This window comes from Erinaceus europaeus, chromosome 7, assembly GCF_950295315.1.
Source record: "Erinaceus europaeus chromosome 7, mEriEur2.1, whole genome shotgun sequence".
Taxonomy (NCBI): Eukaryota; Metazoa; Chordata; class Mammalia; order Eulipotyphla; family Erinaceidae; genus Erinaceus; species Erinaceus europaeus.
In genome coordinates, this window is record NC_080168.1 from 67,320,051 (window position 1) to 67,340,897 (window position 20,847).

At 51.5% G+C, this 20,847-nt stretch overlaps 1 protein-coding gene across 3 annotated transcripts in view; it reads right to left on the reverse strand.

The window, feature by feature from the left end:
- The window catches only part of LOC103121246 (sucrase-isomaltase, intestinal-like), a 34,291-nt gene extending 19,373 nt beyond the window's left edge, over positions 1 to 14,918 (reverse strand). For all 3 annotated transcript variants that reach the window (XR_009550726.1, XM_060194651.1, XM_060194650.1), the window contains exons 1-11: positions 14,757 to 14,918; positions 13,264 to 13,412; positions 11,877 to 12,396; positions 10,418 to 10,520; positions 10,162 to 10,310; positions 8,855 to 9,023; positions 8,196 to 8,292; positions 7,481 to 7,593; positions 3,377 to 3,502; positions 2,680 to 2,811; positions 838 to 951 (exon numbers count right to left, since the gene is read on the reverse strand). Coding sequence is in view for 2 of the 3 variants with exons in the window: in XM_060194651.1 (XP_060050634.1) it covers positions 838 to 951; positions 2,680 to 2,811; positions 3,377 to 3,502; positions 7,481 to 7,593; positions 8,196 to 8,292; positions 8,855 to 9,023; positions 10,162 to 10,310; positions 10,418 to 10,520; positions 11,877 to 12,396; positions 13,264 to 13,315 (1,575 nt within the window). In the remaining variant the exon portion in view is untranslated. The remainder of the gene's footprint in view (positions 1 to 837; positions 952 to 2,679; positions 2,812 to 3,376; positions 3,503 to 7,480; positions 7,594 to 8,195; positions 8,293 to 8,854; positions 9,024 to 10,161; positions 10,311 to 10,417; positions 10,521 to 11,876; positions 12,397 to 13,263; positions 13,413 to 14,756) is intronic.
- Positions 14,919 to 20,847: the final 5,929 nt, after the last annotated feature.

The window sequence follows — 20,847 nt, forward strand, 5'->3', positions numbered from 1 at the left end:
CTTCCCAGTTACGTGGAATGAGGCAACCATGTGTGAGGACCTGGAGGCAAGCCCACAGAGCTGGTGGGGTTCACATCTGGGGGAAGCAGGCCTGCTACGCTCCACTTCCCACAAGGCCATGTTATAGATATTTCCCCAACTGTGCAACTTTGAAAATCAGCAGAAGCATTAGTAAGAGTTCTATTGTGCGAAAGAATCTCTGAGGCATTTCCTTTAATTTAAGAAACAGCTTATGGATGTCCTTCTGGAACCTATAATGCCTTGCTTTCTAACAGAATCCCAACTCAAAGGATATGTTACATTACTGGGACTGTTGAAGCACAGCTTTTCATGACACGCTACACTGCGTATAAATAGTCTGTACCACATCAATGGGGCTTGAATAACAACAATAATGATTACTATTTTTATTACATTATTATTATCATTATATTTATTATTACTTTGCCTCCAGGGTTATCAATGGAATTCAATGCCTGCAAGACTCCATAGTCCCCAGTGGTCAGCTCTTCTTTTTTATTTTTTTGGATAGAGGGTGAGAGATGGAGAGAGAGAGGAGGGGAGACACCGCAGCCCTGCTCCACCACTCATGAAGCTTCCTCCTACAGACAGGGACCAGGGGCTTGAACCTGGGTCCTCACACATGCACCTAGTCCCTTACATGATTTCTTAGCAATTCCCTTTTATAGTCAATGTGAGCAGGTCAGAGCTCCAGCTGTTGAGAGAGCTTTCCCACCGTGTTTGCATGGAACCCTGACAGAGCAGGCTTGATGTCAGGGCTGCGGCTGCCTGGCTCACAGTCGATGCGCCCAGGAGACCCCTGCTCATCAAGCTCACCTTGCCAACAGCCGGCGTGATTCCATCAGAGTCATTCACCCAAATGCCCAAGTCCTGCCCGATCTCATAGGGCTTGTAAGTATCTGGCGGCTCATCTTTTGACAAAAAGGGATTCTGCAAATTACAAGAACATTGCAACCAGTGAAGGCCTGATGACTGACACAGAAATGCACACTGCCCCAAAGTTTTTGAAGATCATGGAAGCCAGCTCTTTTACAGTGCACACGGTGGTGACAAATGTAAGAACTGTTCTCTTAATTTCCCAGCTGCGGTGTGGCCCCAAGTGACATGTGTTTAACAATGCAGTTGCTTCTGGTAAAAGTGACTCCTCCTTGTTCTGCATTTGGGAAAAGAACACCTCAAATCAACCTAATACTTATGTCACTTCAGCAGCTCTCCTGCTGTTTTGCTTGTTATTTTTTTCTACAAGATTACGAATACCTGAATGAGAATAAAGTATGTAATTCCACCCTCAGCACTGTTAGGAAGGGGCCCAGTGAACCACTTGATTCAGTGAGGACCTGGGCTACTCTCACAAAGACTGCAGTCACTGTTCCTCTCCAAAGGCAGTCTCAAAATGGCCGAAAGGAGGAAAAGCATCAGGAATCCATGCAATCCATGCAGGCTTCCCTGCAATATGTTTCCATCTGCTTCCAACTTGAGCACAAGGACCGGCTCAAGGACCTGGGTTTGAGCCACCAGCTCCCCACCTGCAGAGAGGTCACTTCACAAGCAGTGAAGCAGGTCTTCAGGTATTTATCTTTCTCTTCTACTCTCTTCCTCTCCTCTCTTGATTTCTCTCTGTCCTATCCAACAACAACAATAGCAATGGCAACAATGACAGTAACAACAAGGGCAACAAAATGGGAAAAATGGCCTCCGGGAGCAGTGGGTTCATAGTGCAGGCACCAAGCCCCAGCAATAACTCTGGAGTAAAAAAAAGAGAGAGAGAGAGAAGAGGTAGAAATGCAGAGAGGTCGGAGTCGGGCAGTAGAGCAGTGAGTTAAGTGCAGGTTGCGCAAAGTGCAAAGACTGATGTGAGGATCCCAGTTCAAGGCACCAGCTCCCTACCAGCAGAGGAGTCTCTTCACAAGCAGTGAAGCAGGTCTGCAGGTGTCTTTCTCTCTCCCTCTCTGTCCTCCCCTCCTCTCTCCATTTCTCTCTGTCCTATCCAACAACAATGACATCAATAACAACAGCAATAATAACTACAACAATAAAAAACAAGGGCAACAAAAGGGAATAAATAAATAAATAAAAACATTTTAAAAAAAGATCACAGAGGGAGGAGTTGTCAGAGAGACAAACGTGAGCTTGGCACCACTCATCCTGCTAAATACAGCCCCAGAGACCTCTTCTTAGGATAAAGGAAAGAGGGAAGGTGAGCTGCATCTTGCAGAGAGAAGGGGTCTGTCAGCCCAGGAGCCACTGTGTCCTTACTCAGTGCTTTTGCAGCAGCCTCCTACCTGACAGGGTTCTCTGAGAAGGGACAAGGGATGTCTTATACTTTATGGTCCTTTATAAATGCCACACTTACTAAGTGCTAAGCCAAGTTCCTTTCCTCACAGCTGGTACAGTGTCTGGGGCTCCTTTCTGCTAAGTTTGTTGTAGAATCTACACACTGACACATGTTAGGGTAGTCAGGAGACAGCTCAGTAGGTAGAGCGCATGCCTGGCTGTGCCATGTCTGAGCCCCAGCAGCATGGGGGTGAGGGGTTAGAGAAGGGGTTGAGGGAGGGCACCTCAGGAGCTCTGCTGATGGTAGACAGTGCTGTAGTCAGAGCAGAGTCTTGAGGCTGGGGAGAGGCAGGGTGTGGTGCCCTTGGAAGGCTCAGGCCTCACCAGCGTGATGACATAGTGCAGCCCCAGGCTCTTCAGCTCCTTGATGTACTCGGGCAGGCCCAAGAAGTTGGCCTTATCGTAGGTGAAGTCCATCTGGCGCTCCATACTGTCAATGTCACCATACTGCACATCCTGGGATACAGTGACTGTCTATCACCACAGGGACACGGGCAACTGTCCATCCCCATGGGGACATAGTGAGCATCCATCACTAAGGGGACACAGTGACCATCCATCACCACAGGGACATGTGAGGACACAGTGACTACCCATCACCACATGGACACGGGGAAGCATCCATCCCTATGGGGACACAGTGACCATCCATTACTAAGGGGACATAGTGACCATCCATCCCCAAAGGACACAGAGCACCATCTGTCACCACAGGAACACAGAGATCCATCCATTCTCATAGGGACACATTGACCATCCATATACAGGGAACATGAGGAAGTGTCCATCCCCATAGGGACACAGAGGACCACCTCTCACCATGGGAACAGGCAGACTGAGGACCTTTTTGTACTGGTGGGGACAGCAGAGGGTGCAGGTGCTCATAGGTATGAGGAGAGCACTGTGCTGGCATGAGCTTTGCAAGATGTAGGGCAAGGAAGGTATGGAGAGGCTCTCCCTGGACCCCCACTACCAGTACATGTATCTCAGGACAAGTGCCGCTCTCAAGAGCCCCATTCACCTGAGGGATGTCAAACTGTCTCACACGGTCCACTGTCTTCCTCAGTTCCTCCAAGTTGTTGTAGCCCCAGCGGCAGAGCTGGAAGCCCAGGGACCAGTAGGGGGGCAGGTGGGGGCGTCCAATTGCCTGTGGGAGAGGAAGATGGTGGCGGTGAGGGCAGAGGCCTGTGTGAGTGGGGGCCAGATCGAGTAACCCAGAGTAGGAGTCTCAGTGCCATGACTGTGACACTGCTTAGAAATGGGACAGAGACTTGCAAACCTTGTGTGCACCCACCCACTCTCTACTTGTGATCTGAGAGCCCTGCCCACAAGGGAACTGCCTCCCTGCTGTGACTGCCAATGCTTCTCCCTGATCATGGTCTGCAGCTCCAATAACTGCTCTTGCTCTTACTGCTTCCTGTCACAAACATCACTAGAAACTGGTCACCACCTCATCAGCCTGGGGTGCAAAGAAGAGCCCCCTTGGGCAGGAGACTCCATGGCCTCTAAGTGTCTGGCCCCCAGCTCCATTCTGCTGGAATGACAAGTCCACAATCTCAACACCTGTCCACCACCACACAGGCCAGGTGCTCTCCTGGCCACCCCTGACTCTGAGCAGAGACACCAAGGGGAAGAAGCCTGGGAGTCACAGTTTACAGCCCTAGAGAGTGGGTTTCTCTGGATGCACCCTTCTGCAGAGAGCTGTCACCATCCCATCAGAGCAGAAAGCACAGCCATCAGTGCTGTCTTCCAGGGAGCAGAAGGGCCAGCCAGCAGACTTGAGTGTCCTCCGGGCACAGGTGGTGACAGCTCCAGAGAGAGCAATCACTATGTCTCTTCATGGTACCAGAACCTCCATGGGCCACCTTGTGAGAGAAAACTGTACCCACTGAGAGTGAGAGCTCTTGTTTCTACCATGGAGCAGCTCGGAGCCAGGCTTCCTCTCTACCAGATCAGACTCCAAAGATCTAACTTGTTCTGCTAAACTGCCAATGAAAACAGTGTTTGCACACACACGTGCGTGTGCACGTGTGGTCACGTTTACTAATGCAAGGTATGCTTACCACTATGTTAAAAAGGCAATTTTTAAAATATTTATTTATTTATTCCCTTTTGTTGCCTTTTTTATTATTGTAGTTGTTGTTGTTATTGATGTCGTCGTTGTTGGATAGGACAGAGAGAAATGGAGAGAGGAGGGGAAGACAGAGGGGGAGAGAAAGATAGACACCTGCAGACCTGCTTCACCACTTGTGAAGTGACTCCCCTGCAGGTGGGGAGCCGGGGGCTTGAATCTGGATTCTTGCTGGTTCCTGTGCTTTGCGCCACATGCACTTTACCTGCTGCGCTACCACCCGACTCCCAAAAGGCAATTTTTTGTTTAGTGAAGATCATACCCTTTCCTGATTTGATGATGAATCCAAGTTCCAGTTGCTGGGTGTTTAATTAGCTTTTTTTTTTTCTCCAGGGTTACTGCTGGGGCTCAATGTGTGCAGTATGAGTCTACGGCTCCTGGCAGCCATTTTTTCCTTTTTTTTTTTTGTATTTATTGTTGTTATCGATGTTGTTATTGATGTTGGATAGGACAGAGAGAAATTGAGAGAGAATGGGAAGATGGGGGGGGGAGAGATAGACATCTGCAAAGCTGCTTCACCACTTGTGAAGCGACCCCTCTCCCTGCAGATGGAGAGCTAGGTCCTTGAAACAGGATGCCTGTGCTGGTCCTTGCACTTCATGCCATGTGCGCTTAACTCGGTGCATTACCACCCAACCCTTGAAATTAGCTTTTTTAAAAGGCTCAACTGTTTGAGCCCAGCCCTCACCACACTGGAGGAAGCTTCAGTGCAGTGGTCTCTTCTCTCCTCTCTGTTTCTTTCTCCATTTGAGAAAGTCAGCCTGACATGAAGCATCACAAGAAATAAAAAGGCCAGTTGCAAGAATCACTAGGTAGTCTGAGGTGCTCCCATGTCCTCAGCCACAGAAACTGAGTGGAACATTTGAATCTGAAACCGCACAGCAGGCTATGTTGAAGGTCTCCTGCTGAGCCCCAGTTCCTGAGCCCCTCTGCATGCATCCCATAAGAATGCCCATGTGGAGGTCATCCTGGGCTCCCTTTGGGCCAGCACATGCACGCATGATGACAGACATCATAGCAGAGAGGGTCTAGGGCCAAGCAGCAGGCTGCCTGGTGGTGGCTAAGGACAGCCAAGGCTGCCTGAGCTGCTGTTCCTGCATAGAGGTCGCCCTTTGGCCCAGGTGTTTGCAAACAGGTTGTCAACCTCAGGAAAATCAGATGCAAGTGTCCATTCCACTGTGGTGCCATTTCTCTCATGCTAGCACATCATATCAAAGCTGCAGCTTCTGCCTCCTGACCATTTTGAACTATGTCCCTCACTTCTTCCCAACTGGGGTTAGAGTTGACTGAGTGTGGGACTCTGTGAAAAGCTGTCCTCCAGACCACACTGCTGTTTCTGATAGCTGCAAGCACTGACAGGGAGCTAAGGGCCAGAGTGTCCCCATGTCCTGCCTGGCCACCACATCTGTCACAGCAGCGTCCACTCCTGAACACTTTGAGAGCAAGTGGGATCCAAGGAGATTAGCAGTGTTTAAAAAATATTTATGTATTTCTAGGACAAAGACAGAGAAATTGGGAGTTGAGTGGTAGTGCAGCAGGTTAAGCTCACATGGCACAAAGTGCAAGGATCAGCGTAAGGATCCTGGTTCGAGCCCCCCACCTGCAGGGGAGTCACTTCACAGGCGGTGAAGCAGGTCTGCAGGTGACTATCTGTCTCTCCCCCTCTCTGTCTTCCCCTCCTTTTTCCATTTCCTATTCAACAATGATGATATCAATAACAACAACGACATCAACAACAACAATAACTACAACAATAAAACAACAAGGGCAACAAAGGGAATGAATAAATATTTTTTTAGAAAGAGAAATTGATAAGGAAGACAGACAGACAGACAGAGAGATAGAGAGATAGAGAGATAGAGAGATAGATAGATAGATAGATAGATAGACCTGAAGCCTTGGAGGCCCTAGAACTCCAGTTCTTGCACATTGTAACATTGTGCTCAACCATGAGTGCCCCACCCAGGTCCCAGGTTAGGATTTCTAATCTTCCCTTCAGGCATAATCAGAAAACAGAAGGATTCAAGAGCCAATAAGGAATAGCAGATTCAGGGGCCTGATGGTGGCACGCATGTTACAATGTGTCTAGCACACATATTACAATGCACAAGGACCCAGATTCAAGCCCCTGGTCCCTACCTGCAGGGGAAAGTTTCATGACTGGTGAAGCAGAGCTGCAGATATCTCTGTCTCTCTCCCTCTCCATCTTCCCCACCCCTCTCAATTTCTCTGTATCTATTCAATAATGAATAAATAACATTTTTTAAAAAGAATTTTTTTTAAAAAACAAAAATAAATAGCAGATTTAGTGAGCTGGAAGATGACTCAGATGACTCAGTGAGCAGGCAGGACTTGCAGGAGTGAGGTCCTGATCTCCAAGCCTAGCACCACGCTCACACTCAATGGAGCCACTCCAGAAGGTTCTGGAAGGTGATCCACATAAGACTCACTTTCAGCCAAAGCTCAAGGACTTCCTAGCAGGAAATCTTGTGACTTGAAAGGTGGTTTTGCCCAATTTTCCCTTAAAGGCAAGTGTGGGAGGGAGTTAAAATAGCAGAGAGGAGAGACAACCTGCATGTAGTTGTCTGGCTCAACACAGGAGACCTGGACACTCAGATACTGAAGCAGCACAGGCCAGAGTTGGGCAGCCAGCAGAACTCAGAAGTCAGTCCTCTCAAAAACAGGGACCCCAGACCCTAATTCCAGTCCACATGGAGGGACCCCAGACCCAATTCCAGTTCACGTGGCAGGGACTCCAGGTCATTTTCTGCCACTTATTCTCAGGGGATGGAGTCAGATACCTGGCCGGGGAGGCTGCTCACACAGAGCCACCTGCCCATGAAGGGCTCAGAGGAAGAGCAAGTGCTGTGAGCTCTGCCATGTGAGAATCTGCACCGATGGCTGGGGCTGGACAGAGCTGCTCTCAGCCCCACCTCCACATCAGGTCCTCTGCTCACCTCCCACCCCATCCCTAGGCGGCATGCCCCTGCTCACCTCTGTGTATTGCTGTACCACTTCCTCTGGAGTGGGGCCCAGGAAAATGTAGAAGTCTAGCACACCCCCAATGGTGCGGAAGGTCAGGGATGGGTGCGGGCTCAGGATGACATCTGAGTAGACACAGAGCAGGCTGTGTCCATGCCTCTCACACAATGAATGCCCCCCCATGGCTCATTGGAGAACAGTTTCACAGCACAAAAACACTAACTCTCGACTATGGACACTGCATCACCTACCCTGAGCCTCTGCCTGCCTGAGGTGTGTGTGTGTGTGTGTGTGTGTGTGTGTGTGTGTGTGTGTGTGTGTATACTACCTGTGCTCAGGGATTCTGCCTGCCTGAGAGGTGTGTGTGTGTGTGTGTGTGTGTGTGTGTGTCCTATTTGTGCTCAGGGAGCCTGACTGCCTAATGCTGTTTGTGCATGACCTGTCCCAGAGTTTATTACTGTTTGATTTCCAGTGTGCTCCTGTGTATTTAGCATTTTGTGAAATGCGTGGCTGACTGAGGAAAACATGTCTGCTTTGAAGAGAGTTCTTAGGCAAACCACCTCAATGGATTTATTCTGGTTGGCAGGATGTCTGAGTAAAGGGCACCAACAGGTGTCAGCAGCACAGATCCTTAGGGGTAGTGGGTGTTGAATAACCGGATAAACCTGGGAGGAGGCCTGTGCAGACCTGACTCCCCTGGGCAGAGGATGCATACAGGCTGATTCACCTTGGGCGTCTGAGTTGAGGAAGAGCACTCCGTGTGTGTTGAAGTCATTCTCCACGCACATGTAGAAGGGATGAACTCCATACAGGTTGCTCAGAGGCTGCAGGAGGACATGGTTAGTCCCAGCTCCCACCCATCCCACTTTGGGATGACCAGCTAAGGACCTGCTGAGGTGAGCAGACTACCTGTCTCTGGCATCAGAGGAAGTAGGTGAGGACCTGGTGGAGGGGAAGCTGCAAACTTGCCCTTATACTCGGTTAAAAGCTACAGTGGCTCTGCACTCTCTAAAGATCAATCTTAGGACTCCTCCCCACCTTAATTTTTTTTCTTTTTTTTCCTCTTTTGACAGTGAGCAGCAGGAAAGAGAGAGAGGTGGCAGGACTCTGCAGCACTGCTGTGCCATCCCCTGGGCTCCACTCCTATTGTCCCTGTCACTCCCATGTGCTAGCAGGCAGGGTTTGAATCCAGAGAGAGAGAGAGAATGACAGCACCACCAGCTTTTCCTGAGCCCCACTGGGTGGGCCTTTGCTGCTCACAGGTGGCGCTGGGCCTGGAAGGCAGGACCTCCCACTGGAAGGCAGGCGTTCCTGCTGAGCCCTGCCTGGCCCCCACCCCAGCTCTGGAGCCAGATTCCTAGCATCAGGGGTTCAGGATCACGTTACCACAGGAGACTGATCTCTGGAAAACATGCCGAGCTTGACGAACTTCATGTCATGCTTGAAGGAGGAGTGCTCCTGCTCTCCGAAGCCGTAGATGGAGGAGGAGGGCAGGGACGTGGTCAGCTGCAGGAACTGGTTGGAGAAGATCAGGCTTCCGAAGTTGACCTCCCACCTGTGCCAACACAAACAGACAGACAGACACAGAGCAAGGTGCTGATGGGACATTCATCACAAGGAATCTTATTCTCTACTCAGTTCTAGTAGAAAGTACTGGGTGGGGAGGAGGTGCAGTGGACAAGGCACCAGACTTTGAAGCACGAGATCCTGCATTCAAGCCCCACATCCCATGTTCATAGTGATGCTTTCTCTTCACGTCTACCATAAATAAATAGATCCAAAAAATAAAACAAGACAGAAGGAAAGAAACCCGGCACATTCAGCTTCTAAAAGGACAAGGAACGGCTTGAGGGTCTATGGGTGCAGAGTAACTGAGCTGTGTCTGTGTGGTGGCCTTGCCAGCCTGGGGGCCTAGAATCCCCGAAGCAGGAACCAGGCATCAGTGGTATAGCCAGACCTGCTACCCTCCCTACCCAGGGCACTAGGTCCCCTCATGGAGAACATCACTGCCCCTGTGGACATTGCATTTCACAGGAAACACAGCCAGGCCTGGACAGGTAGTTGCTCCCCCAGGTGAGCAGAACAGGGCTGGGTGGGCTCAAGGACCCAGGGCTGCTGTGACCCTCCCACCCAAGGCAGGGCTGAGGGTGAGTTACAGTGATAACCCTGATGGCAATACAAAATAATAATTTAATGAATAAAAGAGAAATCCAGGAGGTGGTGCAGAAGACAGAGTAATATGATCACATGCATGAAAGAGAAAGAGCAGAAAAGAGAGGAGAGACCTTACAGCACCACTCCACCATCCCTGGAGCTCCCTGCTGCCTTCCACAGTGCCCCTATGTGGTGCTCCAGAGCAGGGCCTAACAGAGAGTAAGGTGCAGGCTCTACTGGGTGAGCTGATTCCCAATGCTGAAATTAAAAACTCAAGATCAAGAGTAGGCTAGTGTCTGGGGAGCTTGATCAACAGGCAGAGAGCCAGAGTTATAGGCAGGAGGTACCGTTTTCAACCCCCATGCTCACATGTGCTAGAGTGACACTCTGGTGTCCCTTCTCTCCTTCCCTCCCTCTGAATCTCTGTCTTTTACACTCATACTAATTAACACAACCTTTTGCAATGTTCCCACCCTGCCAGTCTGGTGTGAGTGAATAGAGGGCTGCACAGGAGCTGGGCAGGGTGGCTACAGACTCACAGCACAGTCCTCGTCCTCCTCCTCAGCACCCTGAACTTCAGGCTGGTGTCATTCACAAACTCCACGTCGTAGTCATAGTCGAAGGTGGAGTTCAGGGAAGGGTCGATGTCCAGGGGGACTTCAAAGCGCATGTTGTGTGGGTCGTAGATCTGGAGCAGATGGGGCAGATGTGCTGAGTGCTGCGCTGTGGGTACACCCTGGGGTGCTCCCTGGTCCCCTGGCAAGACCAGCTCCCATGGGGCACAGCCACACACACCTTGAACTGGAGCCGCTCTTTGGTGTGTAAGATGACATCCACCACCAGGGGGGAGATGTCGTTGCCAAACAGGGAGATGGTGTCTCGTTTCTGCAGCATTAGCCTGGGGAGGAGGCAGCCCAGCCTGAGTTCGAGCTCCATGTGATACAGGACAAACACGCTGAGGACAGGCAGGCCAGCAGCCACACAGGGCAGAGAGCATGAAGACAGGCCTTGCGGGAGTGGAGCACAGAACACCTGTGGCCAACGTGGGCACAGACTCTCCAACCCTGCAAGCAGCCGACACTGCCTGACCGTGGGGGGAAGGGGACTCTGGAAAAGGACCTCTCTCTGGCCTCTCATCCTGGGGGCTGCACACAGCTGGAAGGGCCCTAGGCCCTGGGTCCTCTCTGCAGGCCCCACTCACCCTGCCTGTGCACAAGAGCCCAGTGACCAGAAGCCCCTTCCAGCCCTCCCCTGTCAGCACCATCCCCAGGTAATTCATGTCACATCCATGATGAGGTGCTGCGGCGGGGGTGTGTGTCAGTGTACAGGAGAGGTAACTGGGGACACTGAGGCACTGAAGTTCCCCCAGGCCAGGAGTGAGTGAGGCGGAGACCAGTGCACAAGCAGTTCAGAGCAGGGTGCTGACACCCTGAGACTGCTCTGGTATTCCTTCTGTAATCCCTGTCAGTCAGCTGCCTGTCACCCCGACTGGCTCTTCCTCCCTCATGGCCCCTTTCGCTTTGGCTTCAGACTGTGACCTGCACTGCAGCACCTCCCTGGGAGGCCTCTGCAGACAGCAGAGAGTGGAGTGGAGGCTAGGGAAGCTAGGGAGGCTGGGCTGCGGTGTTCAGGCCAGAGGGAGCAGGCTCCTGGACCCCAGCTACCTGCCCCACGTGAGGTGGAAAGTCAGCATCCATAGCCCCATCTGGGCTCCAGGATTACAAGTGGACGGTCTAGGTACACACCCCCACCTCTGCCTTGCCTTCTTGAACAGGCTGATGTGTTTGTTTTATGAGAGAGAGAGAGAGAGAGAGAGAGGCCAACAGCAGAGTTTTGCTTATCTCTGAGGGTTGAGGTGGGAACTCTTGAGGCCTCAGCATGCAAACCTTACACTCTAACACTGAGATAGCCCCCCAGCTATCCCTAATGTCTCCAGGAAGCTGTATGGAGCTGGAGGCTCTGGTGCTTAGCACCAGGCGCACACCACCTTGGAGCAGTGGTGTTAGGCTGGGAGTTTCAGGACCCCCACCCCCACTCCAGCACTGTCTTTATAGCAGCAGTGGAAATGGAAAATTCTAGGAGCTGCCCCAGCACCTGTGCCTCCTGGCAGCACAGCAGAGATGGAAGTTTCTAGAAGCTGCCTAGCCCCATCTCCCTGGGCAGGGTCAGATTGGGGGGGGGTCTTGGTAGATGCCTAGCCCCCTCTCCTTGGACAGGGTCAGAAAGCCCCCCCCCTGCCCCAGCATGCATGTACCTCCAGCCGCGCGCCGAGCGCTGGGGCGACTCCATGGGCATGTAGCCATAGGGTCCGTCGCTGGGGTAGAAGCACCAGGGTACGTTTGCCACGGTGGAGGGGCACCAGAAGCAGCCCTTGGCCTCACAGCTGTCCTGTGTGGCACCAGGCTGCGGGTGGCAGTCCACTCGACTGTGCAGCGGGAATCGGGCAGAGCAGGCGGCCTCCTCTTGGGAGCTGTAGAAGCAGAGCGGGGCAATGCCCTCATGTGCCTCGCACCAGTGGCAGCCTCGACCCTCACAGGCCATCTGGTTGGCGCCCTGCTCGGGGTGGCAGTCAATGCGCTGGGTAGCAGACACCACAGAGCAGGGGTCCACCTTCTGGAAGCACCATGGCACGCCTGGGATCTTGGAAGCTGCCCAGCAGCAGTCCTTGGCCTTGCAGCTGCTCTCTGATGCCCCGGGCTCAGGGTGGCAGTCCTGGCGCAGGTATACCTCCATGCCGGCTGCGCAGGTGAATGTGGGGTCTGAGGAGGCCAGCCCTGTGGGGGAGATGGAGGGTCAGAAGATGGCCAGCATAGGGGGAATGTGGGGTCCCCTGGGGTCAGAGGAAGGCCAACTAAGGGAAGACAGGACCCCTCCTGGAGGTTAGAGAATGGCCAGCATGGCGGGGGGACCCTCCTGGAATCAAGAGGCCCAGCACAGGGGGAGGCAGGGCCATTCCTGGGGTCAGAAGATGGCCCAGCACAGGGGTGGCACAGCCCTTCCTGAGGGTCAGAGGCTCAACCTAGCATCCACACTCTACCACTGGACTGCATGTGGTCTGAGCTTGCCAGGCACTGCCCCAGTCCACAGCCCACAGCTCACTGGAGCAACCAATTCCCCCATCCCTGAGGCTGCCTTCGGTCCTTGGAATCACAAAAGGGAAACAAAGTGGCTGTGGAATACCATCAAGAGCAAGACAAAGGAACCAGGCAGTGGCACACCCAGTTGAGCATACATGTTACCATGTTCAAGGACTGGGTTTAAGTCCTATTCCCCATCTGTAGGAAGAATGCTTCACAAGTGGTGAAATAGGTTAACAGGTGTCTCTCTTTTTCTCCCTCCTCTCTCAATTTCTACCTGTTCTATCTAATAAAAAAGAAAAAAAAAAGAACAAGGCATATTTGGCACTAAAACCCATGAGTGGCCCAGGCTCCACTGAGCCCCCTGCCACACTGGAGGAAGCCTTGAAGCTGTCACCTCTCCCTCGATGTCTGCCTCTCTGTCTCTCTAACATCAGCCAGGAGTGGTGAAGCCCCAGCAACAACAAAAATAAAGTGAACCTAGGTGGGTGATGAAGTTTATTTCTGTGTGGAGCTCTGATTAAACATGAGGAGAGGAAGCATGAGCAGAGGCAGGTTACTTACCTGCCAGGAGCAGGGGGCAAAAGCAGAGGAGCGTTAGGGCCTTGGCGTCCATGGCCTGTGATGGACTCACCAGGACAGCCAGATGTTCCTGCAGGGCTGAGGCCGAGGAGGGTTCCCTGAGAGCCTTGTCCCACCAACCTGGAACAGCTCTGCCATGGAAAATGGAGGTCAGAAGGCTGCAGCCAGCTCAGTCTCCCCCAAGTGAATGCAAGAGGCAAGGCTTCTGCACCTGGAGAGGCCTGCACACCTGGAGGCACCCTCCACACCTGGGGGAGCCCTTCTACACTTGGGGTAGCCTCCCCACACCTGGGTGAGCCCTCCACACCTGGGGGAGGCCCTCTTCACCTGGGGAAGACCCTCTGTACCTGGGGGAGACCCTCTGCACCTGGGGGAGCCCTTCTCCTGGGCATGGAGGGGAGGCCCACATCCCCTCCTTGGGAAGGCACATATGCAGAAGGCCCCACTCTGCCCACATTATAGTCCTCTGACCAACTGAAGGGCAGAACAGCTAGGTGAGCCAGATGAACATGGATTTTAACTTTCCAAAAGCAGACAATTCTTGCCAGTGGGCACTCTCATTTCCAGGTAATAAAAATTCCCTGCCTGTATGCCTTTTGGGGTCAAGTAGTAGAATACCAGGTAGAGTGCATACATTATCATGAACAAAGACTCGGGTTCAAGCCTCAGGTCTCCACCTGCAGAGTAGCAGCTTCATGAACAGTAAAGCAGGGCTTCAGGCAGTTCTCCTCTCTCCCTGTCTACTTATTCATAACTCTCAATTTCTCTGTCTCAAAAAAAATAAAGAGCAGGGGCTGGATGGTAGTGCAGTGGGTTAAAAGCACATGGACCGGCATAAGGATCCCAGTTCGAGCCCCCAGCTCCCCACCTGCAGGGGGGTTGCCCCACAAGCGGTGAAGCAGGTCTGCAGGTGTCTATCTTTCTCTCCCCCTCTCTGTCTTCCCTCTCTCGATTTCTCTCTGTCCTATACAACAACAGCTATGGCAACAATAACTACATCAAGGGCAACAAAAATGGGAAAAAGTGGCTTCCAGGAGTGGTGGATTTATAGAGCAGGCACTGAGCCCCAGCGATAACCATGGAGGCAAAATAAATAAATAAAAAGGAAAGAAAGAAAATATCTTCCAGGACTGGTGGCTTAGTCATGCAGGCATTTAGCGCCTGTGATGAGCTTGGTGGCAACAAAAATAGAAAATAATTTTTAAAAAATAAAGTAAGCAAAGTCCCTGTTCTCTGAAGCCAGAATAGAGAGTGTGTGAATGTGTCTGTAAAGAGCCAGCATAGGCAGTCCCAACAGTCAGCTGCAAGAAGCTACTCTTACCCACCCGCCCATCATGCGGAAAGGACCACGCCAGAGAATGCACAGGCCTCTCCCAGGCTCCTCCCATTCATTCAGCCTCAGAATGGGAAATCTCCCCAAACAGTCTCTGGTTTGAGGCCTGTAACTAGTGGTGCTTTTCTGGTACTCAGCTTACATTCAGAGCTGGAAGGGGAGGCTCTGGTTCTGTGGGAGGGTGGGAGGCCCACACCTTCTGCTGCCCGCACCACTGTGTCTCCTCAGCTCTGCCCCTACACTGAGGAACAGGCCTCTCCCCAGGTCACAGAGCCATCCCTGAGTCACCTGAGAGGACACCAGGTCTGCCCAAAGCACAGTGATGGCTCCGCAGTAGCTTCCCAGGGATCAGCACCCGTCATCAATCCTGCCTGGACACGGCGGAATTCAGAATGGCCCTGCGTTCTGAGCCCAGCAATGTGTGACCCCCAACCTCCGGCCCTGCCTCCCAGCCCAGAGGAGAAGCTCTGTCAGTCTCCATGGATGTGCCAGGCCAGAGCATAGAGAGTCACCCAGCAGGCTGGCATGTCATACCACAGACACCTGGCCTGGCAGGGCCCACCTCACCCACCTTTTCACATGACCCAGACTCAGCCAGAGGACAGGAGTCCCTATTCCATTACATCCCTACACCCTGAGGCACACTCCTTACATGGATACAGTGACATGTCCCTGAAGAGGGGATCCAGGAAGTAAAGAGCTTGAGCTGCACTACTGTGTGCTGATGTGACCCTCCCTCTCTGTGGCAAAACTCTGGGTGTCTGGAGTCCTAGTGCACTCTTCTAGACTCGCAGCACATCGGCATCTGTGGAGAGGTGCGACAGGGTACCCAAACTCAGTTCCCAGGGCAAGGAGAACTCCCAGAGACAAGGGAATCTTGGGCTATGTTAGGTCCAGTGTGACAAGAGGTGGGCCAGAAACACTGGGTACACACTGACCACAACACGGCCACTGCAGCTCTCGGGCACCCCAGGCCAAGCTCAACAGGACTCAAGAGATAGCTCCTGATATCTGAGTTATGTGCTGACCCAGTAATACGCCTAAAAATATGGCTTGCATATGTTGTATTTCATGTAGATAGGTAGGTTTTAATTAAGTTTAAAAAATAATAGATGACTTTCAGTAAGAGTGTTTATTCACTGCCCCTGTCATAAACTTAAAATCCCCAGTACTGTTTAATTTAGCTCATGTAATTTTTCCCACTGGATAACAAACACTGAAAGCACACAGCTACAACTTTGCCTTCACTCGAAAGGTGCACAATAGGGTCCCTAGCTGCAGGTGCAGGCTGCCACTCTCCTTCCCATCTGTTCAGCAGAGTCAGAGGAGTTTACGATCCTCTGTGATTGTGGCAACACCCTGGTAATTCCTCCTGCGGTTCTGCAGACAGCAGGGCCTCTCTGCTCCTAATGTGGAAACCTCGGGGAAGCTCTGACACTCCCTCCCAAAGTGTATTAAAATAGCTTATCTTACTGACACTGTGTCCTCTGGGACACAATGGATGGAAGTGGAGGTGATCCTGCTTAGGGAAATAAGTAAAAAGATGAAAGACAACTAATTACCACAGCGTTTCACTCATGTGGAATCTAGAGATCAGATACACATGAACTTGCCAAACAAAACAGAATCAAGCAAACTGTAAGACTTGTAAAACTCTGGTGGTTATCTTTGGGAGGTGGGAGGGTGGGGACACAGAACTTTGGTGGTGGCTGTGGTGTGGAGCTATACACTGTAATTTTACCACCTTGTAACTATTAATAAGAAAAATATAAAAAATAAACATAATAGTAATAAGTTTATATGTAAAACTCAGAAAAATATATTTCCTCTAAAAGAAAATAACTTATCTCACATTCCCAGAGAGAATTAGATGGGAGTGTCACATACCCACTATGCACGCTCACTGGCACTGACCTCCTGGACCACCCTCCTGCAGTCTTGTGGGCAGAAGGGGCTGGTCATGTTCAGTGCCATGTGCGTTCCTTCCTCAGAGGAGCCAACAGTGCTGCTGGTCTAGCTGCGGCCAGTTTTCATAGCTGCCTCTCAGCCTCACAGAGCCCAGTGTGTTCGTCATGTTACTGTGAGAACTGCCTGTGAGAATAGTCAGTGCTGAACTCAAACCAGAAGAAATGGAAGTGGGACACTCAGGAGACAGTGGAATGAGGTGCCAGCGGGGTCTGGACACCACCACATGGAAGAAGGGGCAGCTCCTCCAGAAAGTAGCCTGCATGAGGTGGTATGCTTACGGAGCACCTGCAGGCCCCCTCACACAATGTGCACACACATGTACACTCACACACCTCTCTCTCTTCCAGACTCTCACACAATGTAAAGGTCTCACCTCAATTACGTATCTCCCACTGCAGACACATCCTAGCAGTGTGTTTCTGCTCAGAAAGTGAGCTTCCAGGGAGCAGAGGGATAGCTCACCGAGTAGGGGGGCTGCCTTGTTGTGTTTGTGAGCCCCAGCACCCATAGGAGGGATATGAAAGTACTAGGGAGGCTCTGGGCTGTGGTGTCTTCTCCTCTATCATTTCTCTCTTCAGGGCATGGGCTCCACCCATTTCTTAACCTCTGGTGAGTTTTTAGGTGATATATATTTTTTCTTTTTAACAGTCTTTTTGTTACTAAAACTCAGACCTGGAAGTGGTGTGTCTTAGCTGCCAATCTAATTTGGCGCCTACTGTCTCTGAGCACTGGTTTTAGTCCTAGGAATCATTCACTCACCCCCTTTCTGTCCATAAGCCACATCTGTCTATACTCACTTGTGGCTTAGGTGATTTCCTTTTTTTTTTTTTTAACAGTTGTTTCTTCTTCTTATTATTATTATTAGCCTTCAGAGTTATCACTGGGGCTCGGTGCATGCACCACAAATCCACTGTTCCTGGGGGGCATCTTTTCAATTTTTTTTTGTTGTTGTTGGACAGAACAGAGAGAAACTGAGAGAGATGGTGAAGACAGAGAGGGGGAGAGAAAGATAGACACCTGCAGACCTGCTTCACTGCTTGCAAAAAGCCCTCTCTGCAGGTGGGGAGCTAGGGGCTCCAACTGGGATCCTTGCACAGGTCCTTCTGCTTTGTACTATGTGCGTTTAACCCAGTCTGCTACCACCTGGCCCCAACAGTTGTTTCTTTAACTCAGACCCGGAAGTGGTGCATCTCAGCTGCCAAACTCCCATTCTGGCCCAGTAGTTCCAGAGTAAAGCCTTTTAGTCCTGGGAGTCTCTCCTTTACCCCCTTTCTGTCCATAAGCCACACTTGTACTCACCTGTGGCTTGGTGAGTTTTTGAAAAGACCATGGTTGTATTTTGTTGAGTTTCCAGGTGATTTTCATTGCTTTTCATAGTTGATTGAGGAGAGCAAAATGTGGCTGCTGCTATTCCCCCATGGAAAATGTTAATGTGTCTATTTATTTCTGGCTATTTAGGGAGCACCCCAATGTGTGATTTCCAGACAATGCTCCCTTTCTTTGCATTACTCACTTGTCCTCTGAATCACCAGTCCTTCTTGTGAGGCAGTCACCACAGGGCAGAACTGGCACAGGACTCCTGAGCAGCCAGGGCCACCTTATCTGGTCTGGGCTCACCCCTGTGAGGGTCTGCTCACAGACAAAAGGGCGGGGCCCCAGAATCTGGGGCTGCATGGCAAAGCTGCTGGGTTGGCTTTCAGCAGCCACTCAGCAGCCTCAGATGATGAGTCCTTCTTGTGAGGCAGTCACCACAGGGCAGAACTGGCACAGGACTCCTGAGCAGCCAGGACCACCTCATCTGGTCTGGGCTCACCCCTGTGAGGGTCTGCTCACAGACAAAAGGGTGGGGCCCCAGAATCTGGGGCTGCATGGCAAAGCTGCTGGGTTGGCTTTCAGCAGCCACTCAGCAGCCTCAGATGATGAGTCCACAGCTGTGCTTCCTGCTGTGCCTGATCACAGCCCAAGAGATACTGTCATCACAGGAATAAGGTTCTCTTGGCAAGAGAGTCAGGCAGAGCCAGGAGGCCATGAGAGCATGAGGTTGGCCACTCAGCTCACGCCAGAGGCCCATGGCCCACCTCTGCTTGGCACGGAGGATCACTGCTCAGCCCTTGGTGCCTCCCACTGGGAGAAGCAGCTTGGCACCCAAAGGCTCTCCTTGACAGTCCTGATCACCCCTCAAGAAAGAGGCCCCATGCTAATGAAGCTAGCTGGAGCCAGAGCTCAGCTCTGGGTGAAAATCTGGACCAGGCACTGCAGCTGTGTGTATACCTTGGGCCTGTGTCCTTGAGTCAACACATCATGTTGTGCCCATGGTTGGATGCTGAGCACTGGCCGCTTTCTGTCCTGACATGCAGAGGGAAGGTAGAGCAGGCTTCCACCCCAGTGCAGAAAGTCAGCTTGAGTCAACCCCTCGAAGAGCCCATGCAAAATGCATCTGGTCTCTTGGGAGGCAGGACCAGAAACACCCCCAGCAGATGCCGTCATCCTGCAATTTTCTTCTCTGCTCACATTTCTGGGGATCATGTGTCCAAAAGAGGAAGGGCTGCACCTCCCAAAATACAGCAAGAGGAGCAGCATAGTTTTGCTCATCCCCACACACTCGTCTGCTATCTGAAGCGAGTTCACAGCAGCTATAGGGCTGGGAATGGGGAGGCGGGGTGGGACAGAAGCAGCAGGGAGGTGCACTGGAGCCTCTGGGGACAGAAACAGAGAAGGGAGGGGAGTTGTGGCTGAGCAGCTGAGGCCCAGTCTGGACAGGTGAGGTTTGATCAGGTGTTGTTATTGTGACTTGAGAGTTGCAGTTTCCCCTGTGTGCTCCATGTCCTCAGGAAAACCCATGCTCCTGGCTAGTGTATGTGGCACCGGGGTGCCTTCCCAGGCTATGGCAGTGTGGTCGCTGCAGCAGAAATACAGGGGCTCCTGTGGGACCTGCCCCATCTGACTTATGTGGAGAAGGTAATTGTTCTTCATGATGATCTGCTGACTGCACAGGGCTGACCCTCAGGGAAGTAGTACTTCCATCTTAAGTCCCAGTTCCAGGGCTGTCTATGTGAGAACCTGGTTCTCCAGGCAAATGGTGAGGTGGCTCTCTCCAGCACTCTTAAGATTGTCTGTGTGAGGACTTGATTCCCAGGCAGATGGTGAGATGGCTATCTCTAGCACTCTGAGTTTGAAAGACAAATGAGTAGAAGGAGCCCTGTCTAGCCCTTAGTTGAGCAGAACATTGAGCAGACTGTAACTTGGAGTCCTTGTCCAACACTGCAGCTCTTACAGATGCAGGTTAAAATGGCCAGATAGTAACTGCACTTCTCAGTATGTGACGCTCATAAGCAATGCTGCTCTGGTGAGGGTTTTCCTTCTTGCTTTTGCCTCATGGCTCATACCCACGTCCCTGACTTCAGGATCAAACCCTCCCAAGAACAAGGCACTTTTATAAGGTTTTAAAATCACCTCCTTGAGTGGATGGTTGGATTATCCCGGAACTTAAAAACTTCATTGAACGTGGCGCAAAGCGCAGGGACCGGCGTAAGGATCCCAGTTCGAGCCCCCGGCTCCCCACCTGCAGGGGAATCGCTTCACGGGCGGTGAAGCAGGTCTGCAGGTGTCTTTCTCTCCCCTCTCTCTCTGTCTTCCCCTCCTCTCTCCATTTCTCTCTGTCCTATCCAACAACAAAGCAACATCAACAATGGCAATAATAACCGCAACGAGGCTGCAACAACTAGGGCAACAAAAAGGGGGAAAAATGGCCTCCAGGAGCGGTGGATTCATGGTGCAGGCACCAAGCCCAGCAATAACCCTGGAGGAAAAAAAAAAACTTTATTGAAAATCAGGATCTTTCTTGGAGAAATTACAGTAAAACTCTTGGTCTTTACCAGAAGTGTCCCCCCATCCCTCCTTCCTTCCATCCTCCACCCCCCTTTCTCCTCCCTGTCTTTCTCTGATTTATTTCATGAACTGGGGAGGGGGTAAAAACTGCATGATAAATGAATGCCCAAGGGCAAAGTGGTAAGCTGGTTACCACCGTGCCTTCACTAAAGGAATGCTTTAAGTACTTCTTGAGAGAATCAGTGTGTTGGTGACTCAGGAGGAGTTGCTCCAGGAATTATCCCCATGCTATCCAATCTGAGTGGTGCAAGAGCAGGGCTCATACTTTACAGGAAGGAACAGGCTGTGGGCAGAAAGCTGTGAGCAGGATTTGTTCCTCTCTGGAGAACCTGACTACTTTCTTCAAGAAGTTTAAGATGTTAACATTTGTTTTTCCT